At 48.9% G+C, this 19,844-nt stretch overlaps 2 protein-coding genes across 14 annotated transcripts in view; one reads left to right on the forward strand and one right to left on the reverse strand.

Annotated features, from left to right (window-relative positions):
* Positions 1-3,981, forward strand: part of ARHGAP17 (Rho GTPase activating protein 17) — an 89,465-nt gene extending 85,484 nt beyond the window's left edge. For 3 of the 5 annotated variants that reach the window (XR_009558887.1, XR_004042692.2, XM_030871542.2), the window contains one exon: positions 3,105-3,243. Coding sequence is in view for 2 of the 5 variants with exons in the window: in XM_030871538.2 (XP_030727398.1) it covers positions 3,105-3,235 (131 nt within the window). In the remaining 3 variants the exon portion in view is untranslated. Of the gene's footprint in view, positions 1-3,104 lie in introns of all 5 variants that reach the window. The other 2 variants (XM_030871538.2, XM_030871544.2) reach the window with 1 other exon arrangement.
* A 6,625-nt stretch (positions 3,982-10,606) lies between these two features.
* SLC5A11 (solute carrier family 5 member 11) overlaps positions 10,607-19,844 on the reverse strand; it is a 52,637-nt gene continuing 43,399 nt past the window's right edge. For 8 of the 9 annotated variants that reach the window (XM_060284622.1, XM_060284621.1, XM_060284625.1 and 5 more), the window contains 6 exons: positions 15,808-15,915; positions 15,322-15,472; positions 13,565-13,733; positions 12,952-13,167; positions 12,103-12,271; positions 10,607-10,914 (listed from right to left, as the gene is read on the reverse strand). In XM_060284622.1, the coding sequence (XP_060140605.1) occupies positions 10,709-10,914; positions 12,103-12,271; positions 12,952-13,167; positions 13,565-13,733; positions 15,322-15,472; positions 15,808-15,915 (1,019 nt within the window). In that variant the 3' untranslated portion in view covers positions 10,607-10,708. The remainder of the gene's footprint in view (positions 10,915-12,102; positions 12,272-12,951; positions 13,168-13,564; positions 13,734-15,321; positions 15,473-15,807; positions 15,916-19,844) is intronic. The other variant, XM_060284626.1, reaches the window with a different exon arrangement.

Genomic DNA, 19,844 nt, shown 5'->3' on the forward strand with positions numbered 1-19,844 from the left:
CCGTTGCGGAGCACAGGCTCCGGACGCGCAGGCTCAGCGGCCATGGCTCACGGGCCCAGCCGCTCCGCGGCATGTGGGATCCTCCCGGACCGGGGCACGAACCCGTGTCCCCTGCATTGGCAGGCGGACTCTCAACCACTGCACCACCAGGGAAGCCCAGTAATGCATTTTTAAAAATAAGTATGATACTAAAGCAAATTGGGGATTAGAAACAATAAGAAATCACCCTTCCATAATTGAAAAAGTCCACCATTCATATTTTATTTTTTCCTTCTAGTTTTTTTTTTCTAAAAGGCAAGGGGATGCACAATCATAATTATTTGGCATATACAGATTTTGATTTTGCGGTTTTATTTTACTTTACATCACATGCTCTTTCCCATGTTACAATGTAGTTTTTCAGTGACTGCATAATATTTCATTAAGCAGATGTATTATTGCTCATAGTTGGACATTTAAGTGGCTTCTGCTTCTACCTGCACTTTATTTTTAATAAGTAAATGTCAGAATCATGTCAAGGTAAACATCCAGTGAGACTGGAACAGAATCTCTCCTTTGACTGAAATAATAAAAAGTCGACTCAGTCTCCCAGAGATGAGTCAGCCTCTCACAGCCCTAGAAACCTGATGAGGACTTCAAGGAAGTCATTCCCTCAGACTGTAGTTTAGAGAAGGATTTAATGATCCGGAGGGGGCTGATTCACCCTGCAGCCGTGCCTGAAATGTTTGATTTCAGCGAGGCATTTGGATCTCTTACCTGTCCAAGTGGCTATCAGAATAACCTTGGCCTTTCCGGAGGGGAGGTTTACAACCTAAAAGCACACATTCAAAATTGCTGAAGTGACAAACTTTCTAGGACCATACTCTAAATTGTAGAATGCCAGTTCCCACCCTCACAAGGTCCACTCCTGGATAAAGATACTCAAAAAAGGAGGGAACCAGGCTGCATTCGTCAGAGCCGCAGAGCAGTGGTGAACCACATGGCATTCTGCCTGTGAGCGGAGGCTGTGACCTGGGCCTCGGCTTTCTTGTTTTTATTTTTGTTTTTTTTTTTTCCTCTTTTAATCTAATATCTTTCATATGAACTTAGCTCCAAGCAATATGCTCAAAGACCAGCCCTTCTTGGAATGCATATAATGAAAAATGATGCCTTGTGTAAATCTATAGCCAGCAGGGTTTAGAGGTGTTTAAAAAAATATGGAAGTGCTCCTGCAGGCACTTTCTAAAATAACCTTTATCTCCTTTGTACTAAGATGAGGCAGAGTGTTTAAGACTCAAGCCGTCATCTGCTTAGGCACTGTCTTCTCTCCCAGGCCGCTCACCCAAGGGCATACGTCCTCCTGGGGGTGGGGTGGCGGGGGAGACGCCCTCTGCAGATTAAGAACCAGGCTCCAGAGCCCAACCAGTCTGGCTCTGCTCCTCCTCCAGTGCCGGCTGTGTTGGAGAGTTGAGCCTCCCAGAGGCTCCCCTGCTTGTTGGTTTTACAAATATAAGACCTGAATTGTCTGAAATGCCATCCAGCACCTGAACTCTTTGCCACCTTGGCACCTTCATAAATCTAGACGTTTCTCTGGGTTGTGGTGTGTAGGAAACCTCGACAGATGGGCCTTCCAACCCAGGAGTCACTGAGAGTAAAGGGACGTCCCAGGAAGTAAGTGGATCTCGCAGCTCAGAGCTGTGGGCACGTGTAGGATCAGGAACCAGTCTCAAAGCAGTGAGCCTCCCAGGGTGCACCTGCATTTGCCGGCTCTGTCTGTGTGGGTGAGGAGAAGGTGAAACAGAAGTACTGCCGAAAGCAGCTCCCAGCAAGGGCAGACACGGTGTACCTGCACCACAGCAAGTGCAGAAAAGCAGCTCTTAACCATAACAGCGAGACCCCAGCACACCCACCTCCCACTCTCCCTCCCTCTGTGCTCCCTACATGACTAGCCCTAACCTGGCACAGTGAAACTACCACAAATCTGAACGTCTCCCTTCTCTCTTCCACCAGCCCTAAAATCCCTAACAAGGCTCATCATTTGCTAGAACTCACATCTACCAGAGAAACAAATTCTTCAAGGCAGAAGGGCTTGTCTCCCCCACTTGGCTGTAGGCTTCATTAAATCTGTGTCTGGCTTGTTCACTGTTGTGTCCTCACCGGTAGAATGTGGGAGGTGCTCAGTAAGTATTTGTTTATGAATGAGGGAATCTGAGGCTCACCGTCTCACTAGGAAGAGGGCTGTGATTGGTTAAGGTGTCTTGTGAGCATGGGAGCGAGGGATGATGGCTTGAGGACCGTGTATTTACTGTCTTGCCGAAGGAGTTCCAGCCAACATAATAAGACGTGAAAAAGGAATTGGAGTTATATAAGTATTGGGTTGGCCAAAAAGTTCGTTTGGGTTTTTCCATGTTACAGAACCCGAACGAACTTTTTGGCCAGCCCGATATTAGAAATAGATGAGAAAATTAATATTTGTAGGAGATTTGGTGCTACACTCCAGTGCTTGTTCCCCCCTCCCACCCCAGGGACATTTGGCAGTGTCTGGAGACACCTTTTGTCGTCACACTGTGGGAAAGAGAGCTTGTGCCATCGGCATCTAGTGGGTTGAGGGCAGGGATGCTGCCAAACATCCCACAGTGCACAAGACAGCCCCACAGCCCAGAGGGATCCGGCCCCAAGTGTCACTAGTGCCGAGGTTGAGGGCATAGCATTAGTAACAGGAGGACACGCACCAACCTCGGAGGAGGGAACTTTTCCCAGTGACGCTCAGCTATTCCTGCAGCCCAGATGCTGTCAGGAGGTTTCAGTTAATGCGTTAGAGACATTGGTAGGAATAAGGTTTCCTCTCCTCAATCAGCAAGCAAACCCTTCCAGGGTTGCATCTCTGAGGACTGCCGTGAGCTCACAGAAAGGACCACCAGAGCCAGGAGGTGGGGCTGTGCCACGTGGCTGGCTGCCCCTGGGGTATCAAAGGCTTGACTCAACTTCTCAGGGCTGATGGTGCCTCTAGTAAGGGAGTGTGCGTGCATGGGCTGACTCTCAAACTTTCCAGCTTCTCCTCTCCTCGGGTGGCCTCTGGGGTGTTACCATGCACTGATACCATGTCTCCTCGTGTTTTTGTCCAGACGCCAATTCTAGGGTTTCAGAACCGCTTCGCAGCATCTTTCCTGAAACGCATTCAGACTCAGCCAGCAAAGACCTGCCCGGCCGCATTCTGTTGGACATGGACAATGATACAGAAAGTACCGCCCTGTGAAGAAAGCCACCCCCTGCCCTTGACCCCTTCCACCCTGGCGAGTGGAGCAGGGGCAGGCAGACGTTCATCTTTGCAGACCAAACAGCGAGAAGCTTTCAGTGGAGGGGGAAAGAAGGCCTCATCATGCAGGACATGGCCTTCTCACAGCCTGAGGAGAGAGCCGAGGCTGACACTTAAAGCTGAATGACCTGTGTCTTGAAGAAGTTGGCTTTCTTTACATGGGAAAGAATCATGCCAAAAAAAAAAAAAATTTTTTTTTAAAGAAAGAAAATAGAAATACCTACAGTGGAAAGAGTATCATTGCCGAGGCATGTGTAGGAAGCATTTGTCACCGCTATTAATGCAGGCAGCGCCATCAGCAATTTGGAATGAATAAAAAGCAACGCGTTAACTATTTAATAAAGTACATCCATTACGCAAGTCACCTGCTTCCTGCTACTTGGGCTTTCGTTCTTATATATCACAAGGGAGGTTCCTCTTCTTCGGACGTGCTGCAGAATCATTTTGTATGAAGTATGGTCTGTGTCTACCCAACTGCCTCAGAACCACAAGCTTTGGTGGTGACTGCTGGATCCGTCACCTCAGCAAACTGGATTGCCTTGGCCTCGTTGGATTGCCAGAACGTAGACGGAAATGTACTGTTCTCTTTTTTTTTAAACAATGTAATTGCTACTTGATAAGGAGCGAACATTATTCTAGTTTCATGTTTAATTTGAATTAAATATATCCTGTGGTTTATATGAAAACTTCATCATTCTTAGAGGCAAAGCTGTGGATTGTGTGTGTGCATGTTGTCACTTAACTACATAGAATTGGGGATGGGACGTCTGGGGGTCTAGCTGTGAATGTAGAAGTTTGAAAGAGTGGCGAGCAAGGTCACAGCAGTGAGACCAGCCACCAGGTGACCCAGAGACTGCCCGGACTGGCTGTCTCTTAGCAAATGTTCCATGGGCTGGGCTCTTCCTTTGCTCTCACCAGTCCTGACACCCTTTCTTGTCCGGAGACACTTGTCTTGTCTAGAGACACTTAGACCCTTGGAGGCCAACTCGCAGTACTCAGCCCCACAGGCCTAGGGCAGGAGGCAGAGCCATTACGTTCCAGGGGAACATCCTTTTCCAGTGACTGGAAGGCACTTCCGTCCCAGGATTGAAATACTTGGGAAGAGTGGGTGGGGAATTGGAGCAAAGCGAGGCCGACGGGCTGGATGGCTGTTGTGACGATAGCCCTCCCCGTGGCCCAGATTTGGCGTCATCTTTTGGAACACATGCTGCCATGTTGGCTGCCCTGGGCGGCTCCACTGATAGAACTGCTCGCCAGGTGCATCCGTGACCCAGCCCTTGCTCAGAAGCCCCTGGACCTCCTTCCCCTATGAATTGACTTAAGTTTAACTTGAAAAGGGCAATCGCTTTTTCCTCTTAACTCACAGTTTCCTGTGCCCCAAAGTGCTCCCTGCACTTATTAATTACATTGAAAATATGTACCTGTAGACCCATTTTCCCCGGTATCTTAAATTTGTGTTTGCCGAAGGCTCACTCTTTCCTTCCTCATACGCCATCCCTGCTCTTTTTTTATATATATATATAAATTTATTTATTTATTTATTTTTGGCTGTGTTGGGTCTTCGTTGCAGCACGTGGGCTTTCTCTAGTTGCGGGGAGCGGGGGCTACTCTTCGTTGCAGTGCGCGGGCTTCTCATTGTGGTGGTTTCTCTTGTTGCGGAGCATGGGCTCTAGGTGTACGGGCTTCAGTAGTTGTGGTGCGTGGGCTCAGTAGTTGTGGCTCTCGGGCCCTAGAGCACAGGCTCAGTAGTTGTGGAGCACGGGCTTAGTTGCTCCGCGGCATGTGGGATCTTCCCGGACCAGGGCTCAAACCCATGTCCCCTGCATTGGCAGGTGGATTCTTAACCACTGCGCCACCAGGGAAGTCCCCATCCCTGTTCTTTTTCTCCGCTCCCCCTCCCCACTGCCCTTAGCTTTAGAACAAACCTTATAGAGAAAGCAAAGATCTCGATGTATGTTGCTCATAAGCGTTGACCCCTTCTTCAAGGAGCCCAGCTGTCCACAGTCAGGCATCTCTGCAGACCTTGGAGATGCTATCTCCAGGATGCCTGAGCTCATACTCAGGAGGGAGCTGGGACGCAGCGCTTGCCGAGGAGACGGCATTGGTGCCTGGGGACATGGAAGGGCCGTGATGAACAAAATGATTCTGAAATACAGCAAACCCTACCCTCATTATTTTAAGAACAGTGTTCCATTTTCACTCTCCTATTGTTTGTAGCAATCTCCCTGCCTCAACAGCTCCGATCTAAAGAAAAAGGAAACCTCCTTGCCCCTGTACATGTGTCAGTGGCTGCTCTCCATCTTCTTGGATGGGCGAGTCGTAGTGTGGGACGTGGCGGCTCAGTTGTAATTGCACCATGCGGAAGCACCTCCAAGGTGCTGCAGAGATGTGATCAGCCCTGCCAGGGGAGGCGCCACGTCGCTGTCACCTCGCCCTGGCACTACACGCGGGAGAGAGGTAGACAGCTCTGTAATCTAATTCTTTAAATTTACTTCTGTATTTATTTTGGCCTCGCAGCTTGCAGGATCTTAGTTCCCCGACCAGGGTTAGAACCCGGCCCCCCCCCCAGTGAAAGTGGAGTCCTAACCCCTGGACCACCACGGATTTCCCGAGAAGTCCGTAATCCAAACTCATGTGGCCATCCCTGACCATCCAGGAAGGTGCTGGCCTCCAGGAAGATGCTGCTGGGATCTGCCCCTTCAGATTGCTTCCTTCTCTTCTCCAGACAACAGTTTCTCCTAGAAACTTCAGTCCTGTGTACTCAGGCCTTCTGTTCCTGCTCTCCAACCCACAGCTACACCAGGGTCGGGGACGTGTGCCTCCCACCACGCACCCCTTGCAAGCAACACCCACCTAGCCTGATCTTGATCCAGCATTTCGGAGACTGCAGGGGGTCGGGGCATCCCCCTGGCTGCCGTGATTGTGCTGGATTACCTGTGGATTCCCAAGCCTTCAGATGCAATTGGAATGACTGAATCCCTGCACCTCCTTGATGGCCTTGGTTCCCTTGGGGACCCTTGTACCTCTCTTGGGGCTGCAGCTCCCAGTGCTGTCCTGAGCCCAGTGAGTCCCGTAAGTGCTCTTACTTGAAAGTCTTAAGACAAACCCTCTTTCTAGGTTCTCTACCTGTGGCCTGTTGCCACCATTCTGCCGCCTGCGCCGTGAGCCTGGTGGTGTGTAACCATATTCCGGAGCCTTCGCCCTCTTCTCACAGATGCCACTCTACCACCTCTTTACTCCAGGGTCTCAAGTGGGCTCTGTGCCTCATAGTCTAGAGGTCTTGCGCCAGACTGGGCAGCACCCCATTGACAGATATTTCTAGACCAATGGCTTCCACTTTTCTAATATCGTAGTGATGGAGCTGAGGATAAAGAAAGATCTGCTGGCATAGTGAAGCCACTGGCTCCAATGCAACCAAAAGGCAAAAAGTGGTCATGGAAATTCCCTGGTGGCCCAGGGGTTAGGACTCGGTGCTCTCACTTCCAGGACCCGGGTTCAATCCCTGGTCGGGGAACTGAGATTCCACAAGCCATGTGTTGCAGCCAAAAAAAAACGCACACAAACACAAACACATTTATTATCTCATAGTTTCTGTGGGTCAGGAGTCCAGGCACAGCTTAGCTGGGTCCTGTCCTTGGGTCTCACAAGGCTGCAGTCAAGGGTCAGCCAGGGCTGGGGTCCCATCTGGAGGTCCAACTGGGGAAGAACCCACTCCTAAGCTCCCTCAGGATGTTGTCAGAAGTCATGTGTTTATGCTTGTAGGGCCACGAGTTCTGAGGCCCAGGACTTCTTGCCATCATTGAGGGGTTGCCCTCGGCTCCTAGAGGCTGCCTGCAGTCCCTGGTCACATGGGCTTCCCTGGGGAGGCTGCTACTTCGGCAAGCCAGCAAGGACAGCCCCTAGAGTGAGTTTGCTAGCAAGACAGAGTCTGCATGCTGTAATACAATTACAGATGACATCTCATCACCTCTGCCGTATTGTATTGGTTAGAAGTCAGTTGCAGGTTCTGTCCACACTCGAGGGGAGGGGACTATACAAGGGCATGAACAGCAGGAGGTGGGGGTCACTGAGGGTCACCTTGGGGTCTGTCTGCCACACACATCAAAATGTCATTACAAATGACACGTCAGGGTATACTTGAACCAAATATATTTTTGGAAGAACCAAAACAGTTCACCAGGGTTCTGTTTCTACCCTCTATATTTGTATTTGAATTCAGTTTTCATACACATCAATAAATGCTATTTGATGACCAACATTTTTTTTCACATCATTTCATGGTAGAAACAGCATTCTTGCTTTCATACAAGGATGCTTAGAATTGAAGCCACGGCTTCTAAATAATTCTGTGTCTCCTCCGGGGGATACTGGCCTAGACCCTGGGGAGCCAACCTGAAGCATGCAACTGTGGCCTCGGCCCCCAGGAAGCTTGCAAACAAATACCCAGGAAACAGAGACTGCGGAGTGGGGGAGCCGTGGAAGTATGTGGGAGGAAGGCCCATCTTGGTGGAGAAAGGAGGGGGGAGGGGGGCCCTCCAGAAGCTAGGAATGGCTCGTGAGGTGAGCGACAGCATGGAATTAGAGGGGGAAGCGGGCAACGGGCAAGGAGTGAGGCTGGTGAGGGAAGCAGGAGCTGGAGTGTGAAGATCCTTATAACTCATGTTTGGAGTCATCAAGGGGAGCTGCAGACACAGGAGGGGAGTGACTGTCGGATTTGTACTTTAGGTCCCCGTGGCTGCGATGCAGAAAGTGGACTGAAGCGGGGGCAAGGTAGCAGCAGGACACCCCCGAGAGAGGAGCCAGTGGGGCCCTGATAAGGCAGAGGCAGCGGTTCCACGAGCACAAGGTTAGGGAGACAGAGCCAGCGTGACGTGGTGACTGATGTGGGCCTTTCCCAAAGATGAGAGTGGGTCCTATGGGCAGCCCTAGAGACCATCGTCTGTGGTCAAGGAGGGTTTGGAAGTTGCACAGTTTCTAAAGGGCAGAGGATGGGTGATGGGTCAGCCATTCAGTCACCTCCACGAGCTCAGACCTCAAGGACTGACCTGATGCAGGAACAGTGGGTGTTCCCGGGCAGGGGTGGGCAGCCAGGCCAGGGAGGGGGTGTGGCTGGAGGATATGAGACAAGGAGCCAGACAGCTGTGTTCTGGAGGTCATCCATTCACCAGGCTGTGCTAGGCATCAGTGTAAGCCATGCCTTCTGCCCTCGTGGAACTTTCTCTCTAGTTGGGAAGATGCTTAAGCAATCAATAATAAAGTGTGATACCTGCTTTGAAGATGCATGTCGTAGTGGGTGTGGGATGACCGAGGAAGTCTTCCTAGAAAAAGTGATGTTTAAGCAGTGACTAGAATAAGAGGTAGCCAGGAGAGGAAGGGGGGGATCGTTTAGGCGGAGGGAAGAGCAGAAGCAAAGACCTACTTACTGGATGGATATTTATGGGGCCCACTGGGTGTCAGCCACTGTGTTAGGCCCACAGGTGGGACAGCATGAGTGTGGTCTGACCCTAGACTGAAGGGAGAGCAGTCAGAGTCGAAGCTGAGAAGAGGCCTGGCTGTCAGGGGTCTGGAAATTCCCATCCAGGTGTGTGGACCTGATCCTGGGAGCAAGCAGAGGAGTGGCTTGATCAGATTTGCTCTCTCTGCCGGGAGCTGGAGAATGTGCAAGATTAGAGGCAGGAAGGCCAGTCGGGACACTGGTGGCAGCGATCCAGGGGAGAGGTGGCAGTGGCCTAAGCTACCCCAGTGACAACTCCCACCAAAACGCACTTCTGACCACAACCTGTGGCAGCAGAGGTCTCGGCGTGGCAGGGGGCTGGGGGGCAGGCCTGGCTGAGGGGCAATTTGGCGAAGCCTTCTGGGCCTCCCACTCCCCTCCTTTGGCCCTTGAGAGGGTCACTCAGCCTCCCCTTGAGCCCACTTGCCCCAGACAGAAGCTCAGCCTCTTGCGGAGCCAGTGACAGGGTCTGGATAGCAGCCACATTAGCAAACAGCTCTCCGTAGGGGCCCTTTCCTGGGGGGGCCAAGGGGCCTTTGTCCAAGCCACAGCTGTCATCTGGATCCACGTGGAAAAGCCAGGCCTCTGACTAGGATAGGTGTCGAGCTAACGCCTTTACCTTTGGACAAGGCTGGTCCAGGTGTTGAAGGCATCGAGTAGGAACTCAAAAGATGTCATGAGTGACTGCATGAGCCAGTGACCCCTCAGCCCCAGGGCTTCCTGTCCGTGCTCCTTGGAAACTGGGCTTCCTTGAGAAACTACTCATTCTCCAGTTGCTAAGCCAGTGAGTGGTTCTAACCCATCCCGCCCCCCAGCCCCGTTAACCCCAGGACTAGGGTACTATCTCATGGCCCTGGGCCGCCCCAGTTGGTCTCAGGGCTAACTGACTCTGTTGGCTGTCCCGCCCCTGCTCTTAGCTGTGCGTGTGGCCCCTACAGGTCATCCCATCAGACCCCACTGGGGCCCAGAAGAGAGTCATTAGGATGCCTGACTCTCCACAGAACAGGGGTGGCTGTTCTTCAGGTCAAAAGCCCTATTACCCGTCGTCCAGTAACGATTTATTGTGGAGTTGCCCATCCTGGCCACTTGTTTTAGGGAAGCATCATTGTGGAGAATCAAGCAAAGAAACCCAGGCTAAGGCAGAGCTTGGGACGTGCACACAATTCCCTCATTTTTTTATGGCACAAGGTTCCAGGGCACCAACTCAGGTCTATTTCCCAGACATCATAGTGAGGGGCAAGTTTCACAATGAGAAAGCTTTTGGGCACCAACTATTCCTTCACCCAAAGCCAGCAACAGTGAAAGGCGGGAGATAGCATGCAGGTCCCATTCCCTGTGCTTGGAAGGTGAGCTGGAGAGAGTTCAAGCGCTAACAGTCAGCCCAGGGGATGTGGCTACTGGGGGGCTGGGCATCTCTTCGCTTGTCCAACCCTTTGAATTTGGCTACTGATGTTACATGACGGACAGGAAGAGTGAATAACTGGCCTTTTGAGACAAAGAAGCCTTTATGCCTCTTTCTTTTTCCAGCTTCTAGCCTTCATTCCTTTTTTTTTTTTTTTTTTTGCGGTATGCGGGCCTCTCACTGCTGTGGCCTCTCCCGTTGTGGAGGACAGGCTCCGGACGCACAGGCCCAGCGGCCATGGCTCACGGGCCCAGCCGCTCTGCGGCACGTGGGATCTTCCCGGACCGGGGCACGAACCCGCGTCCCCTGCATCGGCAGGCGGACTCTCAACCACTGCACCACCAGGGAAGCCCCTTTAAGAAGAACAGGACTAACTAAATGTCATGTTGAAAGTGGCCCATAGACACCTTTGAAGCCTGGTGGTAAACAAACAAGGCTTTATTATTTTTTTCCTTCATTAAAAAATTGGGGCATTGATAGCAAACTGAGAGCTTGGATCCCTGGGTTCACCCCCACGTTAAGCAAAGTAGCCCCAGAGAAAGATGGCACAGCTGACGCAGATGATGAGGTTGACGTCCAGAAGGGTTTTCACCAAGGGGTTTTCATCCAGGGAAACTATGACAGGGTCTGTTCTGCTCGGCATCTCCTCCTTGCCCTTGTTCTCCAGCCCACAGAGCCACAAGATGGCTTTCACCACTTTGGACTGCTTTTTGGTCATGTCACCTAAAAAGAACCCAGCAAATAAGGGTCATAAGGATGGGCTGTGTCTCCCAGGCAAGAGAGAAGAGAGACCGGGTGTGTCCCACACACTGTGATAAATACTTTATGTTCCTTTTCTGGAAGATATTCATTAAGACTTTGATTCTGGAAGACTCTTTAGTTCTAGCAGATTGGTATTTTGAGACTTTTCACCATCTTCAGGTGCAGAATTTCAGATGAAAAGACAGAGACTCAGCCTAACTTGAGCAAAGCACACAGCTGGTTAGCAGAGGCAAAGGTGGGTTTAGGACCTTTTCTATCTGACTTCCTCCCTGTATTGCATCGCCTGCCAGGAGGCTGAAGAGAGATGTGCACTCTTGCAGGGAACTCTCTTTCCCCATTCAGAGCTGGGTCTGCAAAATCAGCTCCGGGTGGAGCCAGGCGGGTGACGTGTGGGAGTCAGGGGAGCTGATTTTCTTATTAAACACGTCACCTCTACCAAGAAAGATTCTCTCATCTTTCTTGAAACACGTGGCCTTCTGGATCTATCCTTGAGTTTCCCATGGGAGGATGACATGGGTTCATATCCACAATTATTATTTTTTTTAAAGCCATGTATGATGATTAATGACAACCACAGCCTTGCGTCATGGAGACAGTAGGGACTGGTGGGGACCCTGGCTAACTGTATATTCCAGGTCTAAGGAACAGCTGCTTTGCAGCTCCAGACAACTTTTGCCATGCAGACATATGGGCTCCATGTTGCCAGATGTTCCAGTTTTTCAAGAGAAGATGGAAATCTGGAATTTTATGTGAAATCTCACAATTTTTAAATGTTAACTCACATTTTATTAAAAGAGTAGGTGAGCTAAAGGAAAATATGCCTGCAAGCTGCCAGTCTTAAAACCAGTCATTTAAAGAATGCCAGCAGTACCCCAGCCTACCACATGGGGTTTTGGGAGGATCAAATGAACCATGTTTTAGTAGGCACTCAACAAACACTGGCTCTAATTTTCCACCTGAGGCATCTGTTGAAAGTTACTAACCCTTCCAGTGGCCAGAGAGTGAGGGAGGACCAGACCCTGGGAGTCAGGCGATGCTAAAATTCCAAGTGTGCCCATTTTCTGGCTTGTGATTTGGTAGAAAAATTTCCCCTTAATTATATGATGCTTCTAGAGGTTCCTACTGTAACTGAAGAGCAAAGCAACTCACAGCTGTGGTTTTGGGGCATGTTTTCTTGGACAATCTCGAACTGAACGTTGGTTCTGCTGGCCTCTGGTGTCCTGTTCTGAGAGAGGGTAAGAGGCGGGGGAGTTGCTGGCGACACCTGTTCCTTCTGAACCATGGGGTCATGGCGAGTAAACCAGGTCAAGCGACTGACCTATGGAGCAGAGATGAACTGTGAGATGGGGTGGAGCGGTGACTTTCATCCCTTTCTCCCACCGCCTTCCAACCCCAAGCTTAGCCTTCACACCCGAGTCTCTCCCAGTCTTGCCCTCTCACTCCACCCTCCAGAAAGCTTCAGCTCCCAGCGCTCTTCAGAATCAATGGACATTTCCCCCACTCAGTCCCCCATCTTTCTTGAACAGCCCTAATTCTCCAGTGGGGATCTCACCCTTCCTCATTCTAGTCCCCAGAGCTTAACCCTAGCCCGTGAGTGTGGGGGGAACCCTGTGATCAGCATGGAGCTCATCCATGTCTCTGGCCACGGGGAGCAAGTTGGTTCATGGGTGATCATGTGTCTTGAGCTGACTCCATCAACGGGCATCAGGAACTTCACTGGAAATGCTGGGACAAAAACGCTTATGCTTTTGCTTAATGAGAATAAGAGAGGATGTATCCCTAAAAGCTGCTGGGCCCACAAGGGGCCTGAGAACAGAAGGAGAGGTGAGAGATGAATTCTGATGGTCTTTTCAGTATCCTGAAATCAAGTTCTTCCCAAGACCCAGCCCTGGACTTTTCAGCTTTTTGAACAATCAGTCCTCTTCACTGAAGTCAGTTGGGTTTTCTGTCACTAGCAGTGAAGGGTCTCAACGGATACAGTGTCAAACCCAAAAGTACCATCTCCTTGGAGGGCGGCTCTGTGAACCAGCTTACGACGGACACAGTGATCAGGGTGACGGAGGACAGAATCATGGAGAAGTAGAGGTAGTGGACATCCTTTACCACAGCTGGCCGCTCATCTGGCTGGTCACACCGAGGCTGCACGTAAATGAAGTCCAGGACCAGACGAACCAAGCCTAGGAGAAGGCCCAAGATGAGACCGAAGAAGGCGCCCTGTGAATCAGAGCAAGGCCATCTTAGACACGGGCAGGGCTGTGGGGCGTCCGGCACAGGCCTCCGGAAACCTTGGCAAACCCCCTCGAGAGCGTGGCTTTCTAGCGACGGTCACAGCAGGGGTCAGTAATTCGAAAAGGGCTGGTGATACTTATCTGTTTATCTTTTACATAGAATTAATCAATGACATATAATTCCCTGTTAATTCAGCTTCCCTGTTTAAGGACAAAATGCATCAAAATAGAACCCTCGTTGCTTTTCTTCAAAAGCCAGCTAACACCCTCCCTGTATCTTCCCGCACAGAACTCATCCTCCCTAATGACACCTGATATCCTCATGTCCCTCTCCAGTCCCCTTCTCTCCCATCCGATGGGCTGAAGGGCTGATCCAGGGCTACCTTTTCGTTGGCCCGCTTCCAGAAACATCCCATGATGAAGACCACAGCCACGGGAGGCTGCAGGTAGGAGCTGATGGACTGGATGTAGATGAAGAGTTGGCCGCCCTGGCTGGCCTGGACCACAGGGATCCAGAGGATGGAGACCAATACCAGCAGCAACACAAACACCCTGGTGCCGGATGGAGAAAGACCCCCCCGCATTAGTGTTTTATCTCCCCTGAACGCTTCTCTCTCTTTTTTATAGCTTTTCGGAGGTAGAATTTATATGCCATAAGATTCATCCATTATAAGTGTGGAAGCCAGTAACTTTTAGTAAATTTATAGTGGTGCCACCAACACCACAATCAAGTTTTAGAACTTCCATCACTCCGAAAAGTCCCCCCATGCCCATTTACAACTTATTCTTGTTCCCACTCTAAATAAGCACTTATCTACTTCTGTCTCTACAGGTTTGCCTTTTCTGGACGTTTCAAGTAAATGGTATCATACAATATGTGGTCTTTTGCAGTTGGCTTCTTTCACTTAGCATGCCTTAGCACGAGGTTCATCACATATCATGTATCAATATTTCATTCCTTTTTATTGTTGAAAAATATTCCATTGAGTGGATACGCCATTGTATACCATTGTCTATCCTTCACCCATCAGTGGACATTTGGATTGTTTCTACTTTTTGGCTATTGTAAAAAATGCTGCTATGAACATTTGTATACAAGTCTTTGTACAGCCAGATGGTTTTATTTCTAGGGATGCAATTGCTGGGTCACATGGTAAGTTTATACTTAGCTTTTTAAGAAAATACCAAACTGCTTTTGAACAGTTGAACCATTTTACATCCCCACATGCAATGCACAAGAGTTCCAACTTCTCTGCCTTCCTGTCTGCCTTTTTGATTATAGCCACTCTAGTGGGTGTGTAGTGGTATCCTGCAGGAACTTTCTAGACTACCATCTTGCTTTTTAGATTATTCTAGATGACAAGTCCTTTGTCAGATATATGGCTTGCAAATATTTTCTCCCGATCTGTGGCTTGTCGTCTCATCTTCTTAATGGTGTCTTTTGAAGAAAAAATGTTTTGGGTTTTGATGAAGTCTAATTTCTTTTTCTTTTTTTTTAATGGATTATGCTTTTGATGTCATACCTCTCCCTAACCCAAGGATGAGACAGCCCTTAGCTACACCTTCTTAAGGGGCAGAGTCCCAAGATGCTTATTAGCATATATTTTACATAAAATGTACATGCCACTCACTTCGGTCATTTTCATCCCCCCCATTAGATATCAGGACTTTGCACAAGACTTGTTAGATAAACCTTGCCCCCAACCCCCAGAACACCCTTCTCCCTTTTACCTGGCTAACTCCTATTCACCCCTCAGGTCCCAGTCCAAGTGGAAGACTTTTCCTCTGACTCCCTAGGTGTCCTGGCTCCTCCATCATAACATTCACTGTGGTTATAACTACCTGTTTACTTATCCTTTTCTTCTCCTAGCTCCACAAAGGCAAAACTGAGTCTTTTCTTTTCACTGCTCTATGCCCGGCACCTGGCACGTAGTAGGTGCTCACTGAATAGCTCTTGAATGAATGAACGCCTTACTCATCCACGGAGCCCTGATGTACTTCACCTTTGCCATCAGAGGAGGCTGAGACAGCCTAGAGAAGTCGAAGGCTGGACTTTCCCTCTGGGTGGCTCAGCTTTCTCCTCCCTGGGTTATCTGGACTTTTCACACCCCTGCCTGGCGCCAGCCCAGTAAGACTTTACCTGCCCACAATCATGAGCTCCTTCTCAGATGCCTGAGGCCGGAGATGATTCCAGAGGTCCATGGTGAAGATGGTGCTGGCACTGTTAAAGATGGAGGTGAGGGAGGACATGAGCGCTGCCACCATCACAGCCATCATGAGCCCGCGGAGCCCTGGGGGCAGAAGGGAGGTCTTTGGGCCTCAGGCTTTTTCTGCCTTCACCGCTGACCCCATTTCCCAGGCCCATAGCCAGCTGGTCCCGAGAGGTTCAACTCGGAGGAGGCGGAACTCAGGGGTGGGAGCCAACAGGAGGGACTCGGGGAGGGGGGCAGAGACCCCTGCGTAGCCAGGGCCGGAGCTTTATTTGGGCGCTTAGTTCCTCAGCCCAGAGCCCATTCTTTCCCACAGCCCTCCCATCTTGCCCCCCTCCTCAGATCAGAGCCCAAGCCAATGTCCTCCTTTCTGGGTGCCCCGGGGGGACTCAACTGAGGGGTGAAGGGACCATTACCTGTAGGCAGGAGTTCCAGCACAAGTTTGGGATACGCGATGTCAGAGCAGCCGGCGGGGTTGCTACAGACCTTCTGGCAGATTTCTGGGTCTGCACAAGCCACTTGGTCTATGGAGGAAACAAGCCCAGAGCTAAGCAGACGGACCCTCAGAGGCCCAGGCCCGGCCCAAACACGGCCTGGCGCAGGCCAGCACCAGGAGACAGGGCTACTGTATATAAGCGTACAGTCCAGTGAAATAAAAAGGAGCCTAGACTTAATAATCCATGGCCTTGTTACTTAGCCATTCTGGACCTCAGTTGCCGTATCTGCAAAACTGGGACAGTAACAGAACTCTACTTCCTAAGATTATAGTGAGGATTAAATGAAATGATATACATTACACACTCAGCACAGAGTCTGGGACACAGGAAGTGCTGAATACTTTTCAGCTGTACTATTATAACCCAAAAAAAGCCGAGACACCTCACGGCCAGTCTCAGCACAGTGCCCTACATCAGGCTCCCTAAGCCCCCCAAAAGGACACGAGCAATTTACATCTTTACCTAAGTTCATCGGAAGTGCAAAGGAGAATGCCCTCACTTGACACATGGCAAATATTTTAAAAGTTCCTCTTTTCCCCATCTCCTTCTCAACAGTATACATAGTTGAACAGCTGTTCCTCATTTTAGACTCATAAGAACCCAACCAGGCTCTGAATTTCTCTCTCCTCCTCTCTCTCCATTTCTGTATCAATTCTTTTCTCTCCTGAACAGCATTTTGATTTTCTAGTGTAAATCCATCCGGACTTCCTGGCACCTCTAGTTCTTCATCTCTGTCATGATGAACACACGCCAAGCTTAGAAGCATAGGCCTCCTGCTTGGAAGACAGAAGAAGAGATTTAAAAATTATACGAGTGTGTGGCGCAGAGTAGATGCTCGATACATTTTTCTTGGAGAGAGACTAGCTATCTCATTATTAGTGTAATCTTTACAGAGGGGAAGGGACCTGGTTATAATCACCCAGCAAGGTCATGTCGGAGACAGAACAGGTCTCTCAATCCAATCCAATATTTCAGAGAAGGAAGGCCAAGAGAGTGTAGGTTGTTTCAGTGGTCTGGCACGTGTGTTTGAATGATAGCTTTCTTGTTACTTTCTGTCTTCCTCATATCTGAGCTGAGCCACACTCCTCACCACCCGCTCAATGCCAACACAACACCACTTACCCCCGCTGGACCACTTATAAATCCTCAAGTCTCTTTGGCCAGCTGCATCTAGGAATAATTCCCATAAATAACTCCTAGACCCTCCCTCTGCTCAGTCCAAAGGCTTCTGTCCTTCTTCCTCATTTTGATGAGTAACACTGCCTTCCGTCCCACCTTCTATGGCAAGTGGGAACGACCTCGAGCCTCAGTTTAGGGGTGGGCTTGGAGCCCTTCACTGCCCACACCCATCTCCTCCCCCATTCTGATGCAGTATCAACGTCACGATGATCCTGTAGCTGAGGCCTCACATTCACAAGTGGCCTCAAACAGAGATGTTTGACAGTATCTCCAGATGAGGTGGTATGTCTAGTCTTTATATTTTTATATGTGTTAAAACTGTTAATTTAATAAATGTAAACATTTAAAGTACATCATAACTTTAAAATCTAATATTGTTGGGGGGTTATTTAATTAAAATTTTTTTTATTGAAGTATAGTTGTATAGTATAGAAGTTTACAATGTTTCAGGTATACAGCAAAGTGATTCATATATAAAAAGAATATAGTTCCCTGTGCTCTACAGTAGGTCCTTGTTGTTTATTTTATATATAGTAGCGTGTATCTGTTAACCTCAAATCCCTAATTTATCCCTCCCCTAATATTATTGATTCTGGTTTGGATTTTTTTTGGCCACGCCATGTGGCTTGTGGGATCTTAGTTCCCCAAGCAGGGATCGAACCTGGGACCCCTGCAGTGGAAGCGTGGAGTCTTAACCACTGGACCGCCAGGGAATTCTCGATCCTTCATTTGCTTTTTTAAGATAGCATAATACCTAAGAAATGGAAATCACACCAGGCCCCTTCATCCATTAGGAAGCCCAAGGACTATCTGGTCTTTGTATAGTTTCTCCACTCACTGTTATGTCTTGTCAAAGCTGGGCCCCTTCCCTCCACTTACATCCACCAATGGGAGAGGAAATGGGTGCTGTGGCCACAATTCATGATACAAGTAACAATTGCTATGGAATAAAAGTAGATGCCTCCAAAACTCTGATTCAGTCTTAGACAAAATTAAGACCGCAGACCAAAAACGATATTTGACAGGAAGTATTGAGAAGAAACAACCTCGTTGAGAAAAATGCTTTTGAGAGGTCAAAGCTCTTGGCTTGTTTATGACTTGTCTACGGAAGTTTAGGAGAAGATTAGAAAATAGTTCTATTCCTGTGGCCAGAACATGGTATGGGGCGAAGATCTTGCTTATGTTCCAATCTTGTGGGTTTGGACTCTTGTTGTCCAAAAGCTCCTCTCTTCAAGGGACACCAAGAAGGAGCAAGACTCCCCCTGAAATCATTCATTTAATGACCTAGTTTTTGTTTAACCTTCTAGGAATGCAACCTTCAACCATGAAACACATGACAGACACAAAGTTTATAAAGCATGTTTAGGGCAGAAAATTGTGTTTGTTCGTTCAGGCTAAAGAATAATGTTCATCACAGGGAAACTAGTTGGCTCAGCTAAGTTATAAATGAAACCAACAGCCTTGTGATTGTTAACCCACCATTCTCTAATATCAGCTCACCTGTCTTGGGTGAATTAATCAACCATTTCATATATGGAGTGGATTCCCTTGTCAGATCCTATGATGCTTGACATAAAGGATGGCTCTAGCAGAGTCCAGTCCAAACACAGCACCAAACCTCCTTCTTCCAAATGCCAACATTCATGGAAGTTCACTACGACTCAGATGCTGCAAATAAACACTGCACATACACCTTCTCATGTAATCTTCACAACTCCATGGGGAAGATATTGCCATTATACCTATTTCAGAGACAAGTAAACTGAGGCCCATAGAGACTAATAACATCCCCAAATCATAAAGCTAGTATCGTGGATAGGATTCAAAACCTTAGCTTATTCCAAAGCTCAGGTGGAGATGATTGGCTTTGTAAACAGGAACATTTCTAGACTCTTGTGTTTCATTGTTTTGAGGGTTGTTTTGTTTCTTTCTTGGTTTCCACTAGAGTTCCTTTATAAGTGGGCGCTATTCCTTGGATGGACTAAGTGGAAGAGGATGTTTTCCACGTTCAAGAGAGCTCAGGATCAGAGCATCATTTTAGGCAGTGCTGGACCCATTTGAAGATTCAGCAGGTTGCTGATGGAGCTGAGATAGAGAGAAGGGTGGAAATGGGTAGGAACAGTGGCTTGGCCTGGCACCTGGCCCTTTAGACCAGGGCTTCTCAATCTTCTGCAGGGCACCACCCCCAGAGATTCGGATTCAAAAGCTCTTGGACGGGACCTGAAAGTTTGCATTTTTAACAAGTTCCAAGGCAACCCTGATGCTGCTAGACTGGGAACCACACTTTGAGAAGCTCCAGTCAAGACCTTCAAATGCACCGCACCCACCTCACCATCTCCACCCTACCTCACTCTCTTAAATTCCTTTCGCACTATTGCTAGTACCAAATGCTAGAGTGTTTTGATATCAATTTTCTCTTACTTTTTCACGAGTACCAGACTCATCTGTTACGTTATAAACTCCCTAGGGGCATGGAATGTGGCATTATGTTTCACTTAACAACCGTTATTGACTGGCTGACTGCTAAGAGTGAGGGTCAGGGTCTTGTTATTGATCATCCTGATACTGATCCTAAGTATTGATGTGATTTCCTGAGAGAGACAGTAGCATGATTAAGAGTCAGGTTTTGGAGGCAGATGCCCCTGGATTTAAATGTTGGCTTACCCAGCCCTAGCCAAGTAACTTCCAGCAAGTCCCCTAACCTAGGAGTGATCTAGAGTCCTCTTTTTTCCTTAACAGCTTCATCCAATCCATCATTCATCTGGTTGGCTCCACTC

Source organism: Globicephala melas, chromosome 15 (genome assembly GCF_963455315.2).
Source record: "Globicephala melas chromosome 15, mGloMel1.2, whole genome shotgun sequence".
In the NCBI taxonomy this organism is placed as follows: domain Eukaryota; kingdom Metazoa; phylum Chordata; class Mammalia; order Artiodactyla; family Delphinidae; genus Globicephala; species Globicephala melas.